We start from the raw sequence: 16,970 nt of genomic DNA on the forward strand, positions 1-16,970 counted from the left end.
TGACTCGTCTTTCTTGGTTTGAATGAGCTTTATTAGAACACAAATATCTTTGTTGAAGTTTCTCTGAGGCTTTTTGTTTGTAGTAACATGCTGATCCTGGGACATCATCCACCTTTTATCGGCTGTAAACACTGATTTATCTGCTCATCTTCCATTCATTCTCATCTGCTTCAGCACAGGTAAACTCGGCCTCCATGACCTTTGCACACTGAAAAACAAGAGACAGAAATGATCCATTGCAAAGGTGGCATCATCACAGTACCACGCTTGGAGTCTCTGAGCTCTTCAAAATGACCATTTAGGATCACAAATGTTTGAACACGTAGAATGCATGGCTAGGTGAAGATTTTTTACACCAGTAGGACTGATTGAAACACCTGAATTCAATAATTAAAAGGTTGGTCTTGTGACATTTCTAGATGTTTATATTTCTTCAAACACAGATTGCAGGCATCCTTTCTAGGATCTTTTGAGAGACACACAGGACTCACCCAGTAAACTGTTCCAGAAGGAGTTGTACGTTGCACTGCCAGTCACAGCTCCAAGTTTGGCTGGATTCCTCCTCACCGTGTTCACTGAGAAACCACCCGGGCCGGTCACCTCCACCTCCACCACATGGTAATCACTTAACCTGCAGGAGGCATGACGAGGAGAGAACAGAGATTTAAGGAGAAGTTAAAACATTCTTTTTCAGGTCAGTCAGAGGTTCAGGACGACTCACGCCGTGTCCGACACGATCTCTCCCTGAACGCCGGAGAAGCCGAGCGCTCCTGCTGCCACAGCGGCCGCTGCCATAGTGTTCACGTTGTTTGGAGCGAGGGGGCACAGCTCCGCCACTGAGCCTTTGAATAGAACACGGCGGCCTTCTCCCTCCGTCCACTCTGAGAGGACGTCTCCTGTCAGCCGGAAGCACGACGGATGTTTGGACATCCGGATGAAGAGAGCCTGAAAACAAGTGTGATATATTAGTGATACTTCGGGCCATCATTTCCACTTATCATCTACCTTAACTTCGTAAAAGCTGGTTATAATGTTATCATGAGTTTCCACTGGGACTGGTACTGGTGTAACATGAGCGCCCTCTGCTGGGGCCTCTGTAGACTTTAGCGGTGCAGCTCAAGGATCAATCTGCTCTATGCTGTTCCCGGTAAGTTGATTTGAAATAAGCTCAACAATTTTTATTTTCTTGGTAAAATCACTCATAATCCATGTCACATGTTTGTGAGAGTCTCCTAGATCAGTGTCAAACATGTCTGTGATGATACTGATTTGTTACGGAGTCATTTAGGCCCAGCAGCACTGAGATCTACAGTGATAGTGTCTGGTATCCTGCCTCCAGGAGAGCAGTGTCATCTCAGTAAGGAGTAAGCATCGACATATGCCATGAATTCTGTGGCTTATGTAGCGGCTGACAGTGTACCTGATGGCGTCCATCAGTGGCTTATGTAGCGTCCATCAGTGGCTTATGTAGCGGCTGACAGTGTACCTGATGGCGTCCATCTGCCACACTATTCCCGCCCACCTTCTACCTTTCTGTTGCATATGTATAATACTCACACATAATACAAACAAGCTCAAGGTCAGTGAGCCTCATTTTGCATGTGATATCTCAAGAACACTTTGCAGGATTTTCTTCAATCTTGCACAAATGTGCACTCTGCCTCAAGGATGAGGAGATTTTGAAGATCAAAGGTCACTTTGATTTTGACCTGGAGGCCAACTGGACTGGAACTAAAGCATGCACGGCTGCCCTTTCTCGGTTTACCTTCAGGCCTCCGCTGTCATTCAGCCGCTGGATGTCCTGGCCTCCCCATAATGCACCGCTGGGGACGTAGAGCGTGTTCCCATGCTGCTGAGCTGCCTGACGTAACTCCTGGTTCAGATCAGGATCAGAGAGAGCAGAGGGAGAGCCCACCTAAAGGACAAAGACACACAAATTTGGTAGTCCTTTGCAAAATGGTTTACAAATATTGATATTCAGTACATATGGGTGCATCTCAAAAAATTAGTATATCATGAAAAAAGTCCATTTTAGATCATAAAGTTACACTACAATACACTCTTGAGTCATCACACACGAAGAAGGAAGAGTTTTTTGTTTTACATTGATGATTTGGGTTTATAGCTCCTAACAGTCAAAATAACAGTCCAGTTTCTTTTCAGTGATTTCAGTCTTAAAAATAGCTCTAATCAGCTATTAAACTCCAAACACTTGCAGAGGTTTCCTGAGCCTTCATTCTCTCACTCTGGTCAACCACAATCATGGAGAAGGCTAACATTTGCACGTTTTCATGTTTCTCACTGGTGAATCCATCTTGTAAAGCTCCCGTCTGAATCGTTTGGGCTCGGTTAGAAAGTGACAGGACCAATCAGCGATGAGGGGCAGTACTTTCACGTGCGGGGGGGGGGGTGTGACCATAAGCAAGAGGACCAAAAATGAATCACTGATGGAGTGCTATGATGACTTTATTGAATTTATGAAGAGCTATCATGTTGAATCTTGAGATCTGTTTTGTGGAGCTGGAGAGTTTGTCTAGTGAAATGTAGTTGAGCAACAGGTTTTTCCAGTGTGTGATAGTTACAGTGTGTTTTTATTTCCAGGTCATGAGGATTGTTTTCTTGGCGATAGTCAGTGCCACAAAGAGTGATCTACCTTCTGTATACTTAGGTTGACTACTGACAGATCTCCTAGGAGGCACAGTGAGGGGGCAGAGGGATGAGGCAGCCAGAAATATTGGTGAGTGAGGTGGTGATTTCAGCCCAGAATTGTTGTACAGGTGTGCAGTTCCAGAGGGCGTGAAGGTAGGTGTCTGTGTGTTTTGGGAGCAGTGTGTGCAAGTGTCAGATTGTGCTAAACCTATTTTAAACATCCTGTGTCCTGTGAAGCGAACAATGTGAATGATCTTGTATTGTATTCACTGAATGTTGTTATTGTTACTCATGTGGAAAATGTTTTTGAGAATTTGGGTCCAGAGTTGTTTTCTTTACAAAAATGACAAAAGTCGAGTACTGAGATGCCTACTGTCGCCATGGTTCAAGTTATGCAGTTCTCTATGGCACTAGTTCTCCACTTTGGGGTCGGGACCCCCTTTGGGGTCGTGAGACACTTGGTTGGGGTTGCCAGGTGCCTTAAAAGAAAATGAGGAATATTTTTTAAATTACATTTTTCCCAACCAAATTTTGTTACTATTATTTTACACTTTTCAGCACAATTTGGAACCATTTTTGCCACTTTTCACTTTACACCAATTTTGCCACATTTTAACTAATTCTCATCACTTTTCCCCACGAATTATTGCCAATTTTACCACTTTCTACACCCAGCCAGCTTCACTCATTTCTGCAAATTTCTGCCCATCTTTCTGCCTCAGTTAGCCAATTTTTGCCAGTTCAAACCTATTTTTCCCACTTCTAAATCCCATTCATTAAATTTTCTACCCATTTATGCCATTTTGACCCATTTTTGCCATTTTTAATCCTCTTTTACCACTTCTTTTACACGTTTTAGCACTTTAACCTATTTTTGCCATTATTTGCTTATGTTTTTGTCACTTTTATCTAATTCTTGCCATTTCTAACACTTTTTTGCCACTTTTCAATCCTCTCTTACCACTTCTTTTACTGATTTTTGGCACTTTAACCCATTTTTGCCATTATTTGCTTATGTTTTTGTCACTTTTATCTAATTCTTGCCATTTCTAACCCATTTCTGCCACTTTTTAAATCCAGTTTCACCACCTTTTACACACCATTTTGTTGCCATTTTAACCAATTTTAATTCTCTTTTTAAGGAAAGGGATTTACATTTCTAGAATGGCTATATACTACGGCACAAATGAATAATAAAATAGATGTTTGTTGCTTCGATAAGAGTGGTTATTATTCAGTTGAGTAATTATTGAGTTGCGTTATTCATTTCTTTATGGAGTTTACTCCTCTGTAGCGGCTACGTTCCGTGTTTTGTTGCTCTGATTGGCCCGTAAAGATGTGACAGACAGAATGTGAACAGAACCAAGTTTTTATTCAAAGGCTCTTCCCTTTCCCAAGCACAGTCTTTGAGTGGTTTACCAGGTTAGGGGAAGACTGTTGACCTGACAAATGTCTAGAAGACGATCACCTACTCCCTCCACCAGGAGGGTAAGCCACAGAAGGTCACTGCTAAAAGTCCAGGCTGTTCTCAGAGGCTTTATCAGAGCAGGTTCATGAAAGCTGACTGAAGGAAAAGTGTGGTAAGAAAAGGAGCACAACCAACAGAGATGAGCTCAGCCTTCAGAGGATTGTCAAACAAAGAAGATTCAAGGTTTAAGGGGAGCTTCACGAGGGCTGGACTAAGACTGGAGTCGGTGGATCAAGAGCCGGCACAGACGGGTCCAGGACATGGACTACAAGTGTTCTTAGTGTGGAGCCAATCCTGAACCACAGGTGTCCTCAGTCTCACCTGGGCTAAGGAGTAAAAGAGCTGGACTGTTGTATGTTTTTGTGAGCTTTAAGCTGTAATAATCAAGATTAAAACGAAATAAATCTTCAAATATTTTACTTTTTGGGACTTTTTAAAGGTATTAAACTTTTTGAGATGCCCGTGTGTTTGCCATGCCACGGACAGATGAAACAGGCTCCCTGATGTGTCAGGATGTTCAAATATCTATCACTAATAAAACTGTAAGATTCATGTGAAAAAATATGCATAAAAACAGGGCGAAGGACTCTCACCAAGAAATGGCACTGAGACAGGAAGTGAGGCCCGAAGTCTTTGACTATCTGTGGATGGCAAACCTCGACAATCACGTCACAGCGCCTGAAAACACAGATATGATTCGGTAAAAAGGAGAAATTTAGCTTATTATTAAATTCTTATTCTCTGTTTGAGCAGGTTTATATTATGTCTGCTTGACTAGACTTTATTCAAAGTATGTGTAAAAGGATTTGTCAGTGTTTTTTCACCTGTCTGCAAAAGATGATAGGTCTTTGAGGACGAGCTCATCAGGAACCAAACCTCTGAGTTTGTCTGCATTTCTGTTCCAAACAAAAGCCAGAGTCAGACCAGGAGCTGCTCCATCTGTGAGGATCCTCTCCACTAGGAACTGTCCTAAAAACACGCCAGGAACATTCCAAAAGTTCAGTTTCATGCTATAGTGACATGGATGAAGATGAGAACAGATTAGAGATGAATTTCACACCTAGATGTCCATATCCCACAACTCCAACCCTCTGACAGGACGAGCTGGTTGCCATGTTCTCTGCAGAAAAAGTAAAGTACTAAAATTCAGACACAGACGCCCATGTTAGCTTTTGACCTGATTCCTATCTGATCGCTCAATCTCCTCCTATATCATCGCTTATTTATTGCTCTACTCACCTGATAATCCCACACTCCTCTGAGCTGTATCACAGTGACACACAGACTGAAGGGGATTGTGGGTAAGCAGAGGTCAAAGTTTGACTCAGAGACAGTTAATCATTGTTTGTCCTTCCATGTGTGGGACTGTCATGAACTCAGCTCCTCCTTTCAACTATTTCAGTTTCAAAACCTCCAGTGAAGTGGAGTTACACTTTTTTTATTGTCAACATTCCTGTAGCTATCATTAAAGTAAATCACTGCCTGTTTACGTTTCTTCTGCATGCGTGGTTTAACACATTTCAGTTCACCCTGCATGTAATTTATCACTCTCTGCTGTTGAACGTGTGTTTTTATGCAGCCAGGATATCCATGTGAAGATGACAAATCAGGAAAGCTTCATGAGATGAAAAGATTTTGGAGGTCAAAGGTCACTGAAACCTTACCTACTGTGAGGCTGCAGTGACCTTCTACTGTGCTGTTGCCCCTCATACCTTCTTATCTTGTATTTTATACTGCATCTCACTCTTTCATATTTTTGCATCTCCCACTTCATTTCTTCTATTTCCTGGTCTTGTTTTCTGCACCTTTCTGCTCTCTAGTTTTTCAACTTACAGTTCTCTTTCTGCATCTCCTCCTTTGTATTTCTTGATTTCCCTCTTCTCCTATTTTTGCATGCTCCTCTACCTATCTTCTCTCTTTCTGCATTTCTCTTTTCCCCTTTTTTGCATCCCCCCTTCTCTCTTTCTGCATTTCCCTCCTCACTCTTCTTTATCTCCCTCTTCTTCTTTTATTGCGTCACGCTTTTCTCTCTTTTTGCATCTCCTGCTTCTCTTTTCCTGCATCTCCCTCCTCTTCTTTTTTCAATCCCCTCTTCTCTCTTTCTGCATCTCCCTCTTTGCTGTGTCTGCAGGTCCCTCTTCTTCCTTTTACTGCATTTCCCACATCTCCATTCTGTTTCTGAATCTCTCTTCTCTCTTTTCGTGCATCTCCCTCTTCTTCTTTTTTGCATCACCCCTCTGTCTTTTCCTGCATCTCCTTCTTCTTCTTTTATTGCATCACCCCTCTGTCTTTTCCTGCATCTCCTTCTTCTTTTATTCATCACCCCATCTCTCTTTCTGTTATCCCCCTTTTCTCTCCCTCTCCATCTCCCTCTTTTCTCCCCCTCTTCTCTTTCCCTGTGTCTTTGTTTTCTGTATCCCCCTCTGTCCCTTTACAGCCTAACACAGCTTCAGCAGACAGTTGTCCAACACGAGTCTGGTTCTCCCCAAGGTTTCTGGTGGATTAATCTTCAGTCTTTATCTTTTATGTGAGCTAACATACAATCATTTTACCTGATATGTTATCATATTCTTTAATGACTCTTGGAGAAGATTTTTAATTTCCCACTGAGAGGAACAGCACCACACTGATAATCAAAGAAAGCACTCAGCAGCAAATATTTGGTTTTATCTGGTGAGCCAAAAATAGTTTATGGTTTTGAGTTGGCATAAAGAAGGCCAGTCAGGTTTAATGGGGCCCTGTCCCTGTTTTAACACATTAACGTTGTTTCTCACAGGCTGAACTGTCTGTGCTTTACAGCCTTACAGACAGAATGAGGTCTTTATTGCCCTCATCATCAGAAGTTCACATATAAAGTAAGTAAACAACCTCTATCCTATACCAGTTTACTACCAGATCAACTTTGCCCCTCATGTGATGATGTCACCGATATATTCCAGCCTAAGAGGTCAAAGGTTAGCTGTTTGTCCAAGAGGAAATCGATTATCAGAGCACAAGGATCAGTCTAAAGTTCACTTCTGTGAAACAGCAGCAGACAGAGAGGCACGTAGAGTCAGAGAGAAGAGGATCTGAACATCTGAGGACTACATGAGCTGGTCAGCTGGACTCTGAAGGAGCAGAATCTCAGACAGAAGAGAGACGAGACAGGTAGACCTATCTGAGACACCTGCTGGAGCTCTGAGACCATGGACATCCTAGAGACAGACGCCTACGACAGGCGGCAGAGGAGAAACATGGTACCTGAAAAACATTTGTTCTCATGTAGTCGGTGCTCAGAGGTTTTATAGAAGTTTCTCTCTGAGGAACAAACATTTAAAATCTTTAAGGTTCAGCTTATAGTGACGTGTCTCTCTGTTCTTCTGTGTCCCTCCATCTCTTCCAGTCCTGTACTCTCTTCTTCTCCCTCCTGCCTTTCTTCTTGTCTGCAGCTTTGTACATCTACACGTGGACCCCTGACGCCCCCTCGTCCATCACATCTGCAGGAACCAAAGCAGCCCCCGCGCTGCTGCTGGCCGCAGTCGTGCTGAGCTGGAACGGAGGTCAGAGCGTACTGGGTGTGGTGGGAGGACTGGTCTTCTCTGCTGTGGGGGACTGCTGCCTGGTGTGGCCCGAGCTCTTCCTGCACGGTAAGAGATGGGTTTGAGTCTCAGAGGGCCGAAATCAGTTTTAGGATGCAGATGAAGCTGCAGGGTGGATATTTCTGTCTGTTATGTAAATAAAGGTGGAAACAGAGGCCCATCTACGGTGGCCCTGAATGTCCACTGCACAGGCCTGTACTGAATGCAAAAATCATTTCACTGAAGAAATTCATAAGATACAAAAATATTTCACAAAACAATAATATTTAATAAAACAGCTCCATTTTTACCTTTTTTGTTGAATTTCATTGTGTTTTTTCTGACAGTGACTTTGGATGAATTTCATCTATTCTAAGAGAAAAACATTTCACAAAGACAAAAATATTCCATAAAGAGGCAAAGATATTTCCATTATCGCTAAATGTTTCATGGAACACACAAAAAATAAAATTTGAACAAAAATAAACATTAAGTGAAGCATAAAAATAGTTCATAAAAATATTACTGACAATTTGGCGCGCCAGTAGTCGAGTGGTTAAGGCACATGCCATATACACAGGCGACCCGGGTTCGAATCCGGCCTGTGGCACTATTTCCTGCATGTCTCTCCCCGCTCTCTCCCCTGTTTCCAACTCTATCCACTGTCCTATCAAATAAAGGCCAAAAATAGATCTTTAACAAAAATATTACTGACAATTTAAAAAAGACTTTCAGAAACTTGGGTGGTCAACAGATAAAATTCATAACTGCATTTTAATCTCAAAATTTCCATAGTAAGTGGTTCTCTTTGTTTTTGGTTAAATAAATGTTTTACTGTCCTAAACTGACGGGAATTCACTTCTTGTTTTATTTTGAAAGAAAATCTGGAACGTCTGGTGGAGAGAAGATTTTAACTTAACCTTAACTACAGAAAAATTAACTTATTATGGATAAAAAAGGAAATAAGTGAACAGTAGAAGGTAAATGTTTGATTATACAATGGGTGGATGGTTTCTGACTTTTAGTTAAAGGTAAATGAGACATAAAAGAGCAGTAGTGGATTTATTTAACATCTCTGTGGCTGCAGGGAGACGCTGACGTCGGTAACCAAAGTGTGCTGGCAGGAAAAATAAAGCACAAGATCAACTCAATTAAACCTTAAAACCCTTCACACAGACATGAATCACATGGTGATTAATGTATTAATGCAGACAGTCTTATAAGACACCCAAATCATTTTCTGAAACACAGAACTTTTCAAATACCCCCCAAAAATGTCACATAATGCAAAAGAAGTATTTTAATGAAACTCGGAAATATTTTATAAAACTCGAAACACAAAAAAATTAATGAAATAATGAGTGTGTTTAAACATATATAATGTAAAAAATATTGATCAAAATGTCACTTTACAAAATGCAGCAATTGTTACAATTGATCAACAAACAAACTTTTTTGTGAAACACAAACATGTTTTGCAAAACTACTAATTTTACTATGATTACTAATACTACTAAAATACTTCTAAAATAATAATAATAATAATACAATGAAAAAATTGTGAAACACACGAAGAAAACAATAAAACAAAATGTATAAAACACAAAATCCTTTTGTGAAATGCTTAACTATTAAATGAAACAAAAACATGTTTTTAAAAAAATCTAAAATATTTAAAGAAACCAAAAATGTATAATTCATTGTAAATTTTTTTGTGGAACAGAAAATTGTTTCATGACATGCAAAAGCATCTTTGAAAAATTGTTAAAAGATTCAAGATCCCAGAAAAATTCAGTTAAAATTATTTATAATTCATAAGACCTCACCTTTTAATAAATACAATAAAATTGTATGAAATACAAGAATGCAAAAAAAAAATCACAAAATGCAAATTAAAAAGAAAAAATGTACCAAGATTCATGACCTCTGTCCCCCAATGAAAAAAGAAACACAAATACATTTCAGAAAACATGCAAACCTTTTGAGAAAAAAAACTGTGAAATCCTGAATATCTTACAAAATGCGAAAACATTTCATTGAATGCCGGTAAAAAATGTAAACATTTTCTTAAACAAAAAATTGTCATTAAACACAAAACATTTTTTATAACATAAAGCATTTTGGTAAACACAAAACCAAAACCATTCCTTGAATCATTTTTGCATTATATTCAGTATTTCTACATGCTGTTAAGTTTCTTGTTTTAAATGAAAGGTTTTTGTTGCAGTTGACTTTCAGGGCCACCGTACCCAGCACTGATGATGTTGGTGGTTTGTCTATAAACTGGAGTAGAATTAGAAACACCAGTGCTGTGATTACATCAGTAGTTTTGTTTCTATTGATAAAAACAGTGTACTCATGATTTCTTGTGTTGGTTGAAGGAATGGGAGCCTTCGCCGTGGCTCATCTCCTCTACTCCCTCACCTTCCTCTCCAGCCGTTACTCACCAGAGTCCTCCTCCACGTGTAACCGCTTCCTCTACCTGGTCTTGCTCCTGATGGGAGGAGGTTTCTACATCTACCTGTACCCCTTCCTGCAGAAAGCCCCCCAGTCGGACCTCATCATCCCTGGAGTCGGGGTCTACATCCTCCTCATCAGTCTGATGGGGATGTTAGCCATCAGATCCCGCCAAACAGCCACCGTGTTGGGGAGTCTGAGCTTCATGATATCTGATCTGTCGCTGAGTCTGCAGGTTTTTAAGGTGATTCCACCAGTGGATTATGGTCACATCGTCGTCATGGTGACGTATTATTTGGCACAGCTGCTTATCGCTGTCGGGGATGTAAAGGCAGCGAGGAACAAGGACGAGTTTGCAAAATGGAAGAGGTCCTAAACTGGATCCCTGTGGCATCCCTAAAGTCTGAAATATCTCTCTCAGACCAACAACAAAACTACCCAAGATTCCTGTAGTGTGTTGATATGGACCAATCAAATAAAGGAACAGAGGATTAAGAGAGGATGTTTCTTTTCTGGTCAGTATTGATGACTACAGGATGAGTTTAAAGGCTGTTAACACGAATTATTTAGTTCCATTTCTATCTGATACGACTCAGTGATGAAATCAGTCTGAATTCTGGTTACCTCCAAACTTCACTAACACATTTTAGCAGTGGTTCTGGTCTAGCCTCAGGACTGACCGTCACCTCTGAAATGAGGGCCACATTTCTGAAAACATTCAGCCACTCCAGTTTATTTGATCTTTTTTTTTTTTTTCATTTTTAGGCACACATTCATGACCCAGTGAAAACAGCTCCAGGACCCTCTTTTGGGTCCAGACCCACTGATTTAAAATGATACAGTCTCAATATATCGTAATGATCGAGAATACTGAAGACTACCAAAGCTTGAAGAAAGAAAGACTGCATCTATCTCATGGGACGGTGTGTAGGAGAGAAATAAATTCACCTAAAAATGCAAACTTCTGCACAGTTTCAACAAATATGTTGGCAATGTCAAACATTTCCAACTTAATTGTGCTCTTTCTGCAGCTCGAATTGTGCAGGAGTTTGTTTGATTAAAAACAAAAACATTACCTTATATCAGGAGTCTTCAATCTTTATTAATAAAAATAGTTTGACTATCATATCCAGGTTTAAAAGTCTAGTACCATGATATTTTATTTACAAAAATCTACACCAAAAAAAAAAACCACAAGCAATGCAATAAATAAATATCTGTCTAGAATTTAGTTTGTATGGTGTGGTTTATTCCAGAGACTCTGATTTACATCCATGTGAATGTGCAGATTGTACATATGCATAGTGGCAATAGTTTCTAATTTACAGCCAGTCATTAAAGGTGTTTAAACACTATTCTGTTTTTTTAATAAATAAATATGGTGTCAAAAGTAACAATGATGTCAACACTTCTGAGTCCTGTTGTAGGGGATTATGAACTAAAATAAAGTAACACAGCTGAGCTCAGAGGCCTTACAGATCAAACTGTAATCATTTCAGTTCAATCAGCCGATACAAACACACTACAGCTCACACTGTGATTCTCCACCAGAGGAGAAACACAGCTGATCAGTTTGATGAGCTAGAGGCTTTAATTCTGATCTAACCATCCCAATTTTTTATTAAAATTAAAACTGATACGATCAATCAGGGCGTCCCTAGTTTAAAATGAAAATACATTAAATTTGTTTTAATGGAGGTTTGGTTTTACATTCAGCATCAGAACTGAAAACAACAGACATGAAAATATTTTATACATAAGACTTATTTACACAGTAAAATCTAGCTCCTGGATTACATGCGATATATAGACAGAATCTGTCAAACTAGACAGAAACCTTTCTAAACACCCATGATGTCTACCCTGGATGTTATGGTTTAATTCTCCACACACATTAAAACAGACGAGGCCAATACATCTTCAACGATCCATCCCATTTTCCTCTGACTGCTGCCCACGGAAGCACAGAACCCTCAAATGTTCACAGAAGTCCAGTTCTTCCTGTCAGAGACAAAAACGTGACTTTAAATAAGTGTTGAAGGAAGGAAGTCAGACTGTATCTGTGCAGCACATTAAATACACAAGGCAACACAATCACAGTAGCAGTCATCCTCATTTTCAAAGCTCTAGTCCATAATGTTATTTTCAGACACTCGATGGAAGGAAAGTCTAAACTAGTGGTTCCCAAACGGTGTGATGAGGGGCACTGGTGTGTCTTGGTGTGCTGTCATGATTTTACAACCATATATTATTACTACGAATGAAAAAAAAGATACTGAAATGAGTGTTTAAAAGGCTATTCAGCATGGATATGAATGAAAACCACTAGTCCAGACCATAATCTCTGTTATTACATTTAAGGAGGATAAATATGTAATAGTATCCTATCAGAGTTTATTGTGGTTTAGACCAGTGGTTCTCAACGTCAGGGTTGGGGCCCCCTTGGGGGACACGAGACAATTAGAAGGGGTCTTCAGATGCCTAAAAAACCCCAAACAATATATTCTAAATCAAACATTTCCCACTTTGCACCAATTGGGCCAACTTTTAACCAGTTTTCATCATTTTTTTCCACTAATTTTGCCCATTTTAACACATTTTGCCACCTCAAACCCATGTTGTCAATTTTAAACACTTTCCACTTCTTTTTTCTGCCTGTTTTTGCTACTTCTAAACCAGTTCTTATCACTTTCCACCCATTGTTGCCTCTGCTGGCCCATTATTGTCTCTATCAACCACTTTTTAAACACATTTTACACCAATTTTTGCCAGTTTAAACCAATATTACTTCCCATTTCACCAAATTTTCCACCCATATTTGCCATGTTACACCACTTTCAGCCACTTTATATTTCCCTTTTACCAAATTTTCATGTCCATTTATACCACTTCAACCCATTTCTGCCATTTTTTGCTTATTTTTTGCCACTTTTATCAAATTTTTGCCACTACAAATGTTTTTTTGCTACTTTAAAAATCTCATCTCAACCCCTTTTCCACCAATTTTTGCCATTTATAACCAATTTTAGCCATTTTTAACCCATTTTAATTCTGTTCTTTTGGAAAAGGGATTAAAATTTTTAAGGCTAATGACTACGTCACACAATAATAAAAAAAAAAACATTTGTTTACTTGTTAAGAGTTGTTATTATTCAATTAAATATATACCATGGTCATCACAGCTTAACTTTACAACGGACCATGATTTTGATGACCTCCATGGTCCCCCACTTTGGCTGGGTGCCAGAGAGCTCCCCCATTTATCCCCCTTTATGGACGGCCTTGTCTGCACATGACTATTCTTGACTGCACATGGCTGTTCAACCACCTTCAGGTACAATGGGGGTCCCCGGTCTCTGGCACCTTTATTTTGGGGGTTCCAGGCTGAAAGACTGAGAACCCCTGGTTTAGATGATTTTCTTGTTTGTATATAGAGGAGAGATGATGTGTTTTGTGGGCAGAGCCTTACTGGAAGCAGAACATTAGCTAGCTTTAGCATGCAGTCAGCGTCCAGTACTGAGATTTGTCACATGGTTTATGTGTATTAGGGACCGACATTATGCCGAGCAACTAGCAAAGGCATAAAACAGCTATACAAGAGCAGGGCTATCATAAACAGGTCAAACAACTATAAACTGATAGATGAGTGACCTTGTGCTGATGGATAAGTATTATCTATTTGTTAATCATTTCAAATTATTATGCAATGATTATATGCTGAAAAAATGTAAAGGACTGGAACTATACATCTGTTTTTACTTCAAAAGGGGCTGTATTTTGTTTCCCTTATACCAGGTATCTGGCTTGCACACTACTGTTAAATGTCTCCTAATTTAGATATTGTTGCAACCCCAGCTTTCCCATCGGCCTCAAAGACACATCGTAAGACTTACCTGACTCTCTTCTTTCCCTTGGAGCTCCTTCGACCGCTGCCTCAGTAACTCCTCCAGACCCAGAGCTGGATCCCTGCAGTCTTTCAGACCCTGCTGACAGTCTTCCACCAGACTGCACCCATCAGAGACACAGAAAGGGTAAGTTAGTGATGCAAATGATGAATGAATGCCACCTAGTGAAGAGCCGAGTGAGTAAAGAGTGTTTCTTACCAGCAGAGCGCGCCCAGAACGTGCTCATGGAAGGTGGAGTGTGGCGTCCGGAGAACAGATACCAGCTGCTGCACCATTCCCATGGAGACAACTGTGTCTGAAGAAAGAAACACATTTATATCAGACTCACAGGGCATGTTTATTCATAGAGCATCACTTAAGAAGGGCTTTACAAAGAGAAAACTTAAACCACTATGAGCATCACTACTAAGGTATTTGTGATGCAAAAAATGTGTGGTTTTCAGTGAAGATGGAAGATTAAAGCAAACCAACGCACAAAGGTGTGAAACAAAGGTGAAAGGAGTATGCATGATGGTTTTTATCTAAATTATGCCTCTTTTTTTGTGTAATTTCAGAGCTTATATAACTAAAACTAACTGGAGAGTTGTAGTTTCCTATAAAAATCCGTTAAACAAGTTGAAAAAAGCATATCGTGTTCCTACCTTTCTGTTCAGGATGTGACGTCAGCAGGTTGAGCAGAAGGAAAGCTGACTTTGTCCGGAGTTTCTCATTCTCTGACTGCATCCCTCTCATTTGCACTGAGAAGCCATCGTGGGACAAGAACGCCTGAAGTCCCACCTCTTGCTCACGAATCAGACCTGAATACCCAACGGTGAACAGTTATAGCTTTACAGACTCATCTAAACCCACTATACCTCCCTCTTTGAAAGCTCTTTTTGAGTCTAGATGCATAAATCACCAGCAGTGTGAGCTGATTTTAAATAAAAATGAAATATTCCAGAGTTATAGAGCTTTTTCTAAATACTTACAGGACACAGCATAAAGGGCTTTGACTCTGACAGTGGGGTTTGGGTCTGAGTCCGTCAGCTGCAGAAGTTTTGGCAGCGCCCCGATGCTAAGCAAATGGACTTGAACCTGCGGCATGTTCTGGGCGCAGGAAGCGATGAGCTCAGCAGCACGCCACCTCAGTCCACTCTGGGCATGACACAGATACTGGGAGATGCACATTTCCAGTCCACCAAGAACCATCAAGTCTGTAAAAAAGACAAAGAGAAGGAGCTAAAAAGACATGATCTTCATCAAAAACCTCTTCACTCATCAAGATAAATCCCATCTATCACAAACCTCTAGCATTGTCCAGGTTCTCACACAGCTCTGACAGCAACTCAAAGGCTGTCTCTCGCTTGTCTTCCTCATCATCTCTCTCCTCCTCTCCTTCCTGCTCCGTTTTGTTTGTTTCCTCTTGTCTTAAAACAGCCAAGCATTGCTTCATCTGCTCCACTTCATCCATCTGACCTTTGCAGACTTCTGCAAGAGCGTCTCTCAGCCACATTTTTCTCTGGAACAATGAAGGAGAACATTGACCTTTTGGTGTAAGGCTGATGTCTTCACTTGTCAAATACAAAATTGAAATGAATTTCTGTTTGTTTTTACTAGTACTGAATTAAAGTTTACATTTCTGAAAGAGCTTCACCTTTGTCCTTGATCACTAACAGTCAAAAGAGTTTAAAGGCCCTTATTAAAATTACCTTTAAGTAAAAAAAAAAAAAAAGTTGATGCTACTCTTTTTTTAAAAAACAATAATCAGTTCCAAATTCAAATATAGAAAAATTAATATTACAGACACCAAACCACGTGTTTTCTTAACAAAAGCTTAGAGACCTCTATCATGCTGGAAAGAAAAAACAAAAAAAAACTTCACTGTTTTTGTGTCAACTTTCTTTAGGAATCAGTATTTGTAAAGACAAGTGCCTAGTTTATTTTTTTTATGATTTTCTCTATATCTGGTCATGTTGTTCACCAAAGAGCTCTGTCTTTTTGTCAGTACTTTAAGCGTTAAGAAGATCTCCAGTCCCAGACTCATTTCTGCCATTTTTCCAAACTGCTGCAGTATTCAAACCCTCCACATTTGAGTATCCTTATTTGGACAGTTGAAAATACAATTACCGTAGTCACAAGCCTTGTCAAGTGTAAGAGGTTTCAGAGCTTTTCTGTGTTTCATTACTCAAATAAATGTATTCATAAGTTGTCTACCTCCTCTGACATGGGTTCTAAAGGAGCAGGTCCCTCTGCAGCTGATCCAGCCTCCACAGCCAGCTGAAGAACCCCCTGAAGGTTCTGAGGATACCTCCTGTTCTCTCTGTTTTCTGCCATGTTGGTCACAGCTAAAGGAAAAACAATGATCATTATCACACGGACAAATAACGAATATCGTAACAAGGAGGGCGCTGACATTTTTGATTGTTGTCCCAACACAGAAACAAACCCAGCTGATACTGGATTAACCTGATTAAACACTAAAGGCTCTGGTCCTAAATATTCTATATCACCGGAAACAAAAGGTTAAATATACAAATACACAAACTCATAAGACCATCATAACCAGGGTTTCACAGACAGTTACAGATTAGCATGAAGCTACAGCTAACATTAAATCCTGTTTACAAAATATAAATTCTCTGATTTACCTCTGTAAGACTCCTTGAAACAGCGTTGAGTTAATGTGTCCACTTCTTCTCAGTGTCCACACAAGTTTCCTTCCCTTTTAAAAACGGAAATACGAAGGTGCTAGAACATTCTAGCTAGCTGATCTCACGAGTGGAAAGGAGGCCGCCATGCTTTACCGTAAACCTCAGATAACACAGCCAAGTAAAATATGAGGTCTCATTGGTTTTAGAATTTACAACCTATTGTACAATCACAAAATTAGCGAAAATGTATAATATTATACAAAATCAAATATATTCAATCTGACAGCAATACGACCTTAGCATA

General features: G+C 39.9%; 3 protein-coding genes across 3 annotated transcripts; 1 reads left to right on the top strand and 2 right to left on the bottom strand.

The window, feature by feature from the left end:
- Window positions 1-18: 18 nt before the first annotated feature.
- On the bottom strand, window positions 19-5,395 carry aspdh (aspartate dehydrogenase domain containing). The gene is made up of 8 exons (XM_041777677.1): window positions 5,357-5,395; window positions 5,178-5,237; window positions 4,942-5,086; window positions 4,711-4,795; window positions 1,766-1,915; window positions 722-945; window positions 492-631; window positions 19-208 (listed from the first exon to the last, which is right to left on the bottom strand). The coding sequence occupies exons 2-8, from the start codon at window positions 5,230-5,232 to the stop codon at window positions 171-173; spliced, it is 837 nt and encodes a 278-aa protein (XP_041633611.1). The 5' UTR covers window positions 5,233-5,237; window positions 5,357-5,395; the 3' UTR covers window positions 19-170.
- Window positions 5,396-7,148: 1,753 nt separating this feature from the next.
- On the top strand, window positions 7,149-11,220 carry tmem86b (transmembrane protein 86B). Its single transcript, XM_041778648.1, has 3 exons — window positions 7,149-7,353; window positions 7,500-7,743; window positions 10,056-11,220. Exons 1-3 carry the CDS (start codon window positions 7,303-7,305, stop codon window positions 10,505-10,507), a joined length of 747 nt encoding a protein of 248 aa, XP_041634582.1. The 5' UTR covers window positions 7,149-7,302; the 3' UTR covers window positions 10,508-11,220.
- Window positions 11,221-11,805: 585 nt separating this feature from the next.
- hspbp1 (HSPA (heat shock 70kDa) binding protein, cytoplasmic cochaperone 1) lies at window positions 11,806-16,831 on the bottom strand. Its single transcript, XM_041778647.1, has 8 exons — window positions 16,664-16,831; window positions 16,230-16,360; window positions 15,321-15,534; window positions 15,005-15,229; window positions 14,678-14,833; window positions 14,235-14,331; window positions 14,025-14,136; window positions 11,806-12,132 (listed from the first exon to the last, which is right to left on the bottom strand). The coding sequence occupies exons 2-8, from the start codon at window positions 16,347-16,349 to the stop codon at window positions 12,052-12,054; spliced, it is 1,005 nt and encodes a 334-aa protein (XP_041634581.1). The 5' UTR covers window positions 16,350-16,360; window positions 16,664-16,831; the 3' UTR covers window positions 11,806-12,051.
- Window positions 16,832-16,970: the final 139 nt, after the last annotated feature.

Source organism: Cheilinus undulatus, linkage group 21 (genome assembly GCF_018320785.1).
Source record: "Cheilinus undulatus linkage group 21, ASM1832078v1, whole genome shotgun sequence".
NCBI classification, from domain to species: Eukaryota; Metazoa; Chordata; class Actinopteri; order Labriformes; family Labridae; genus Cheilinus; species Cheilinus undulatus.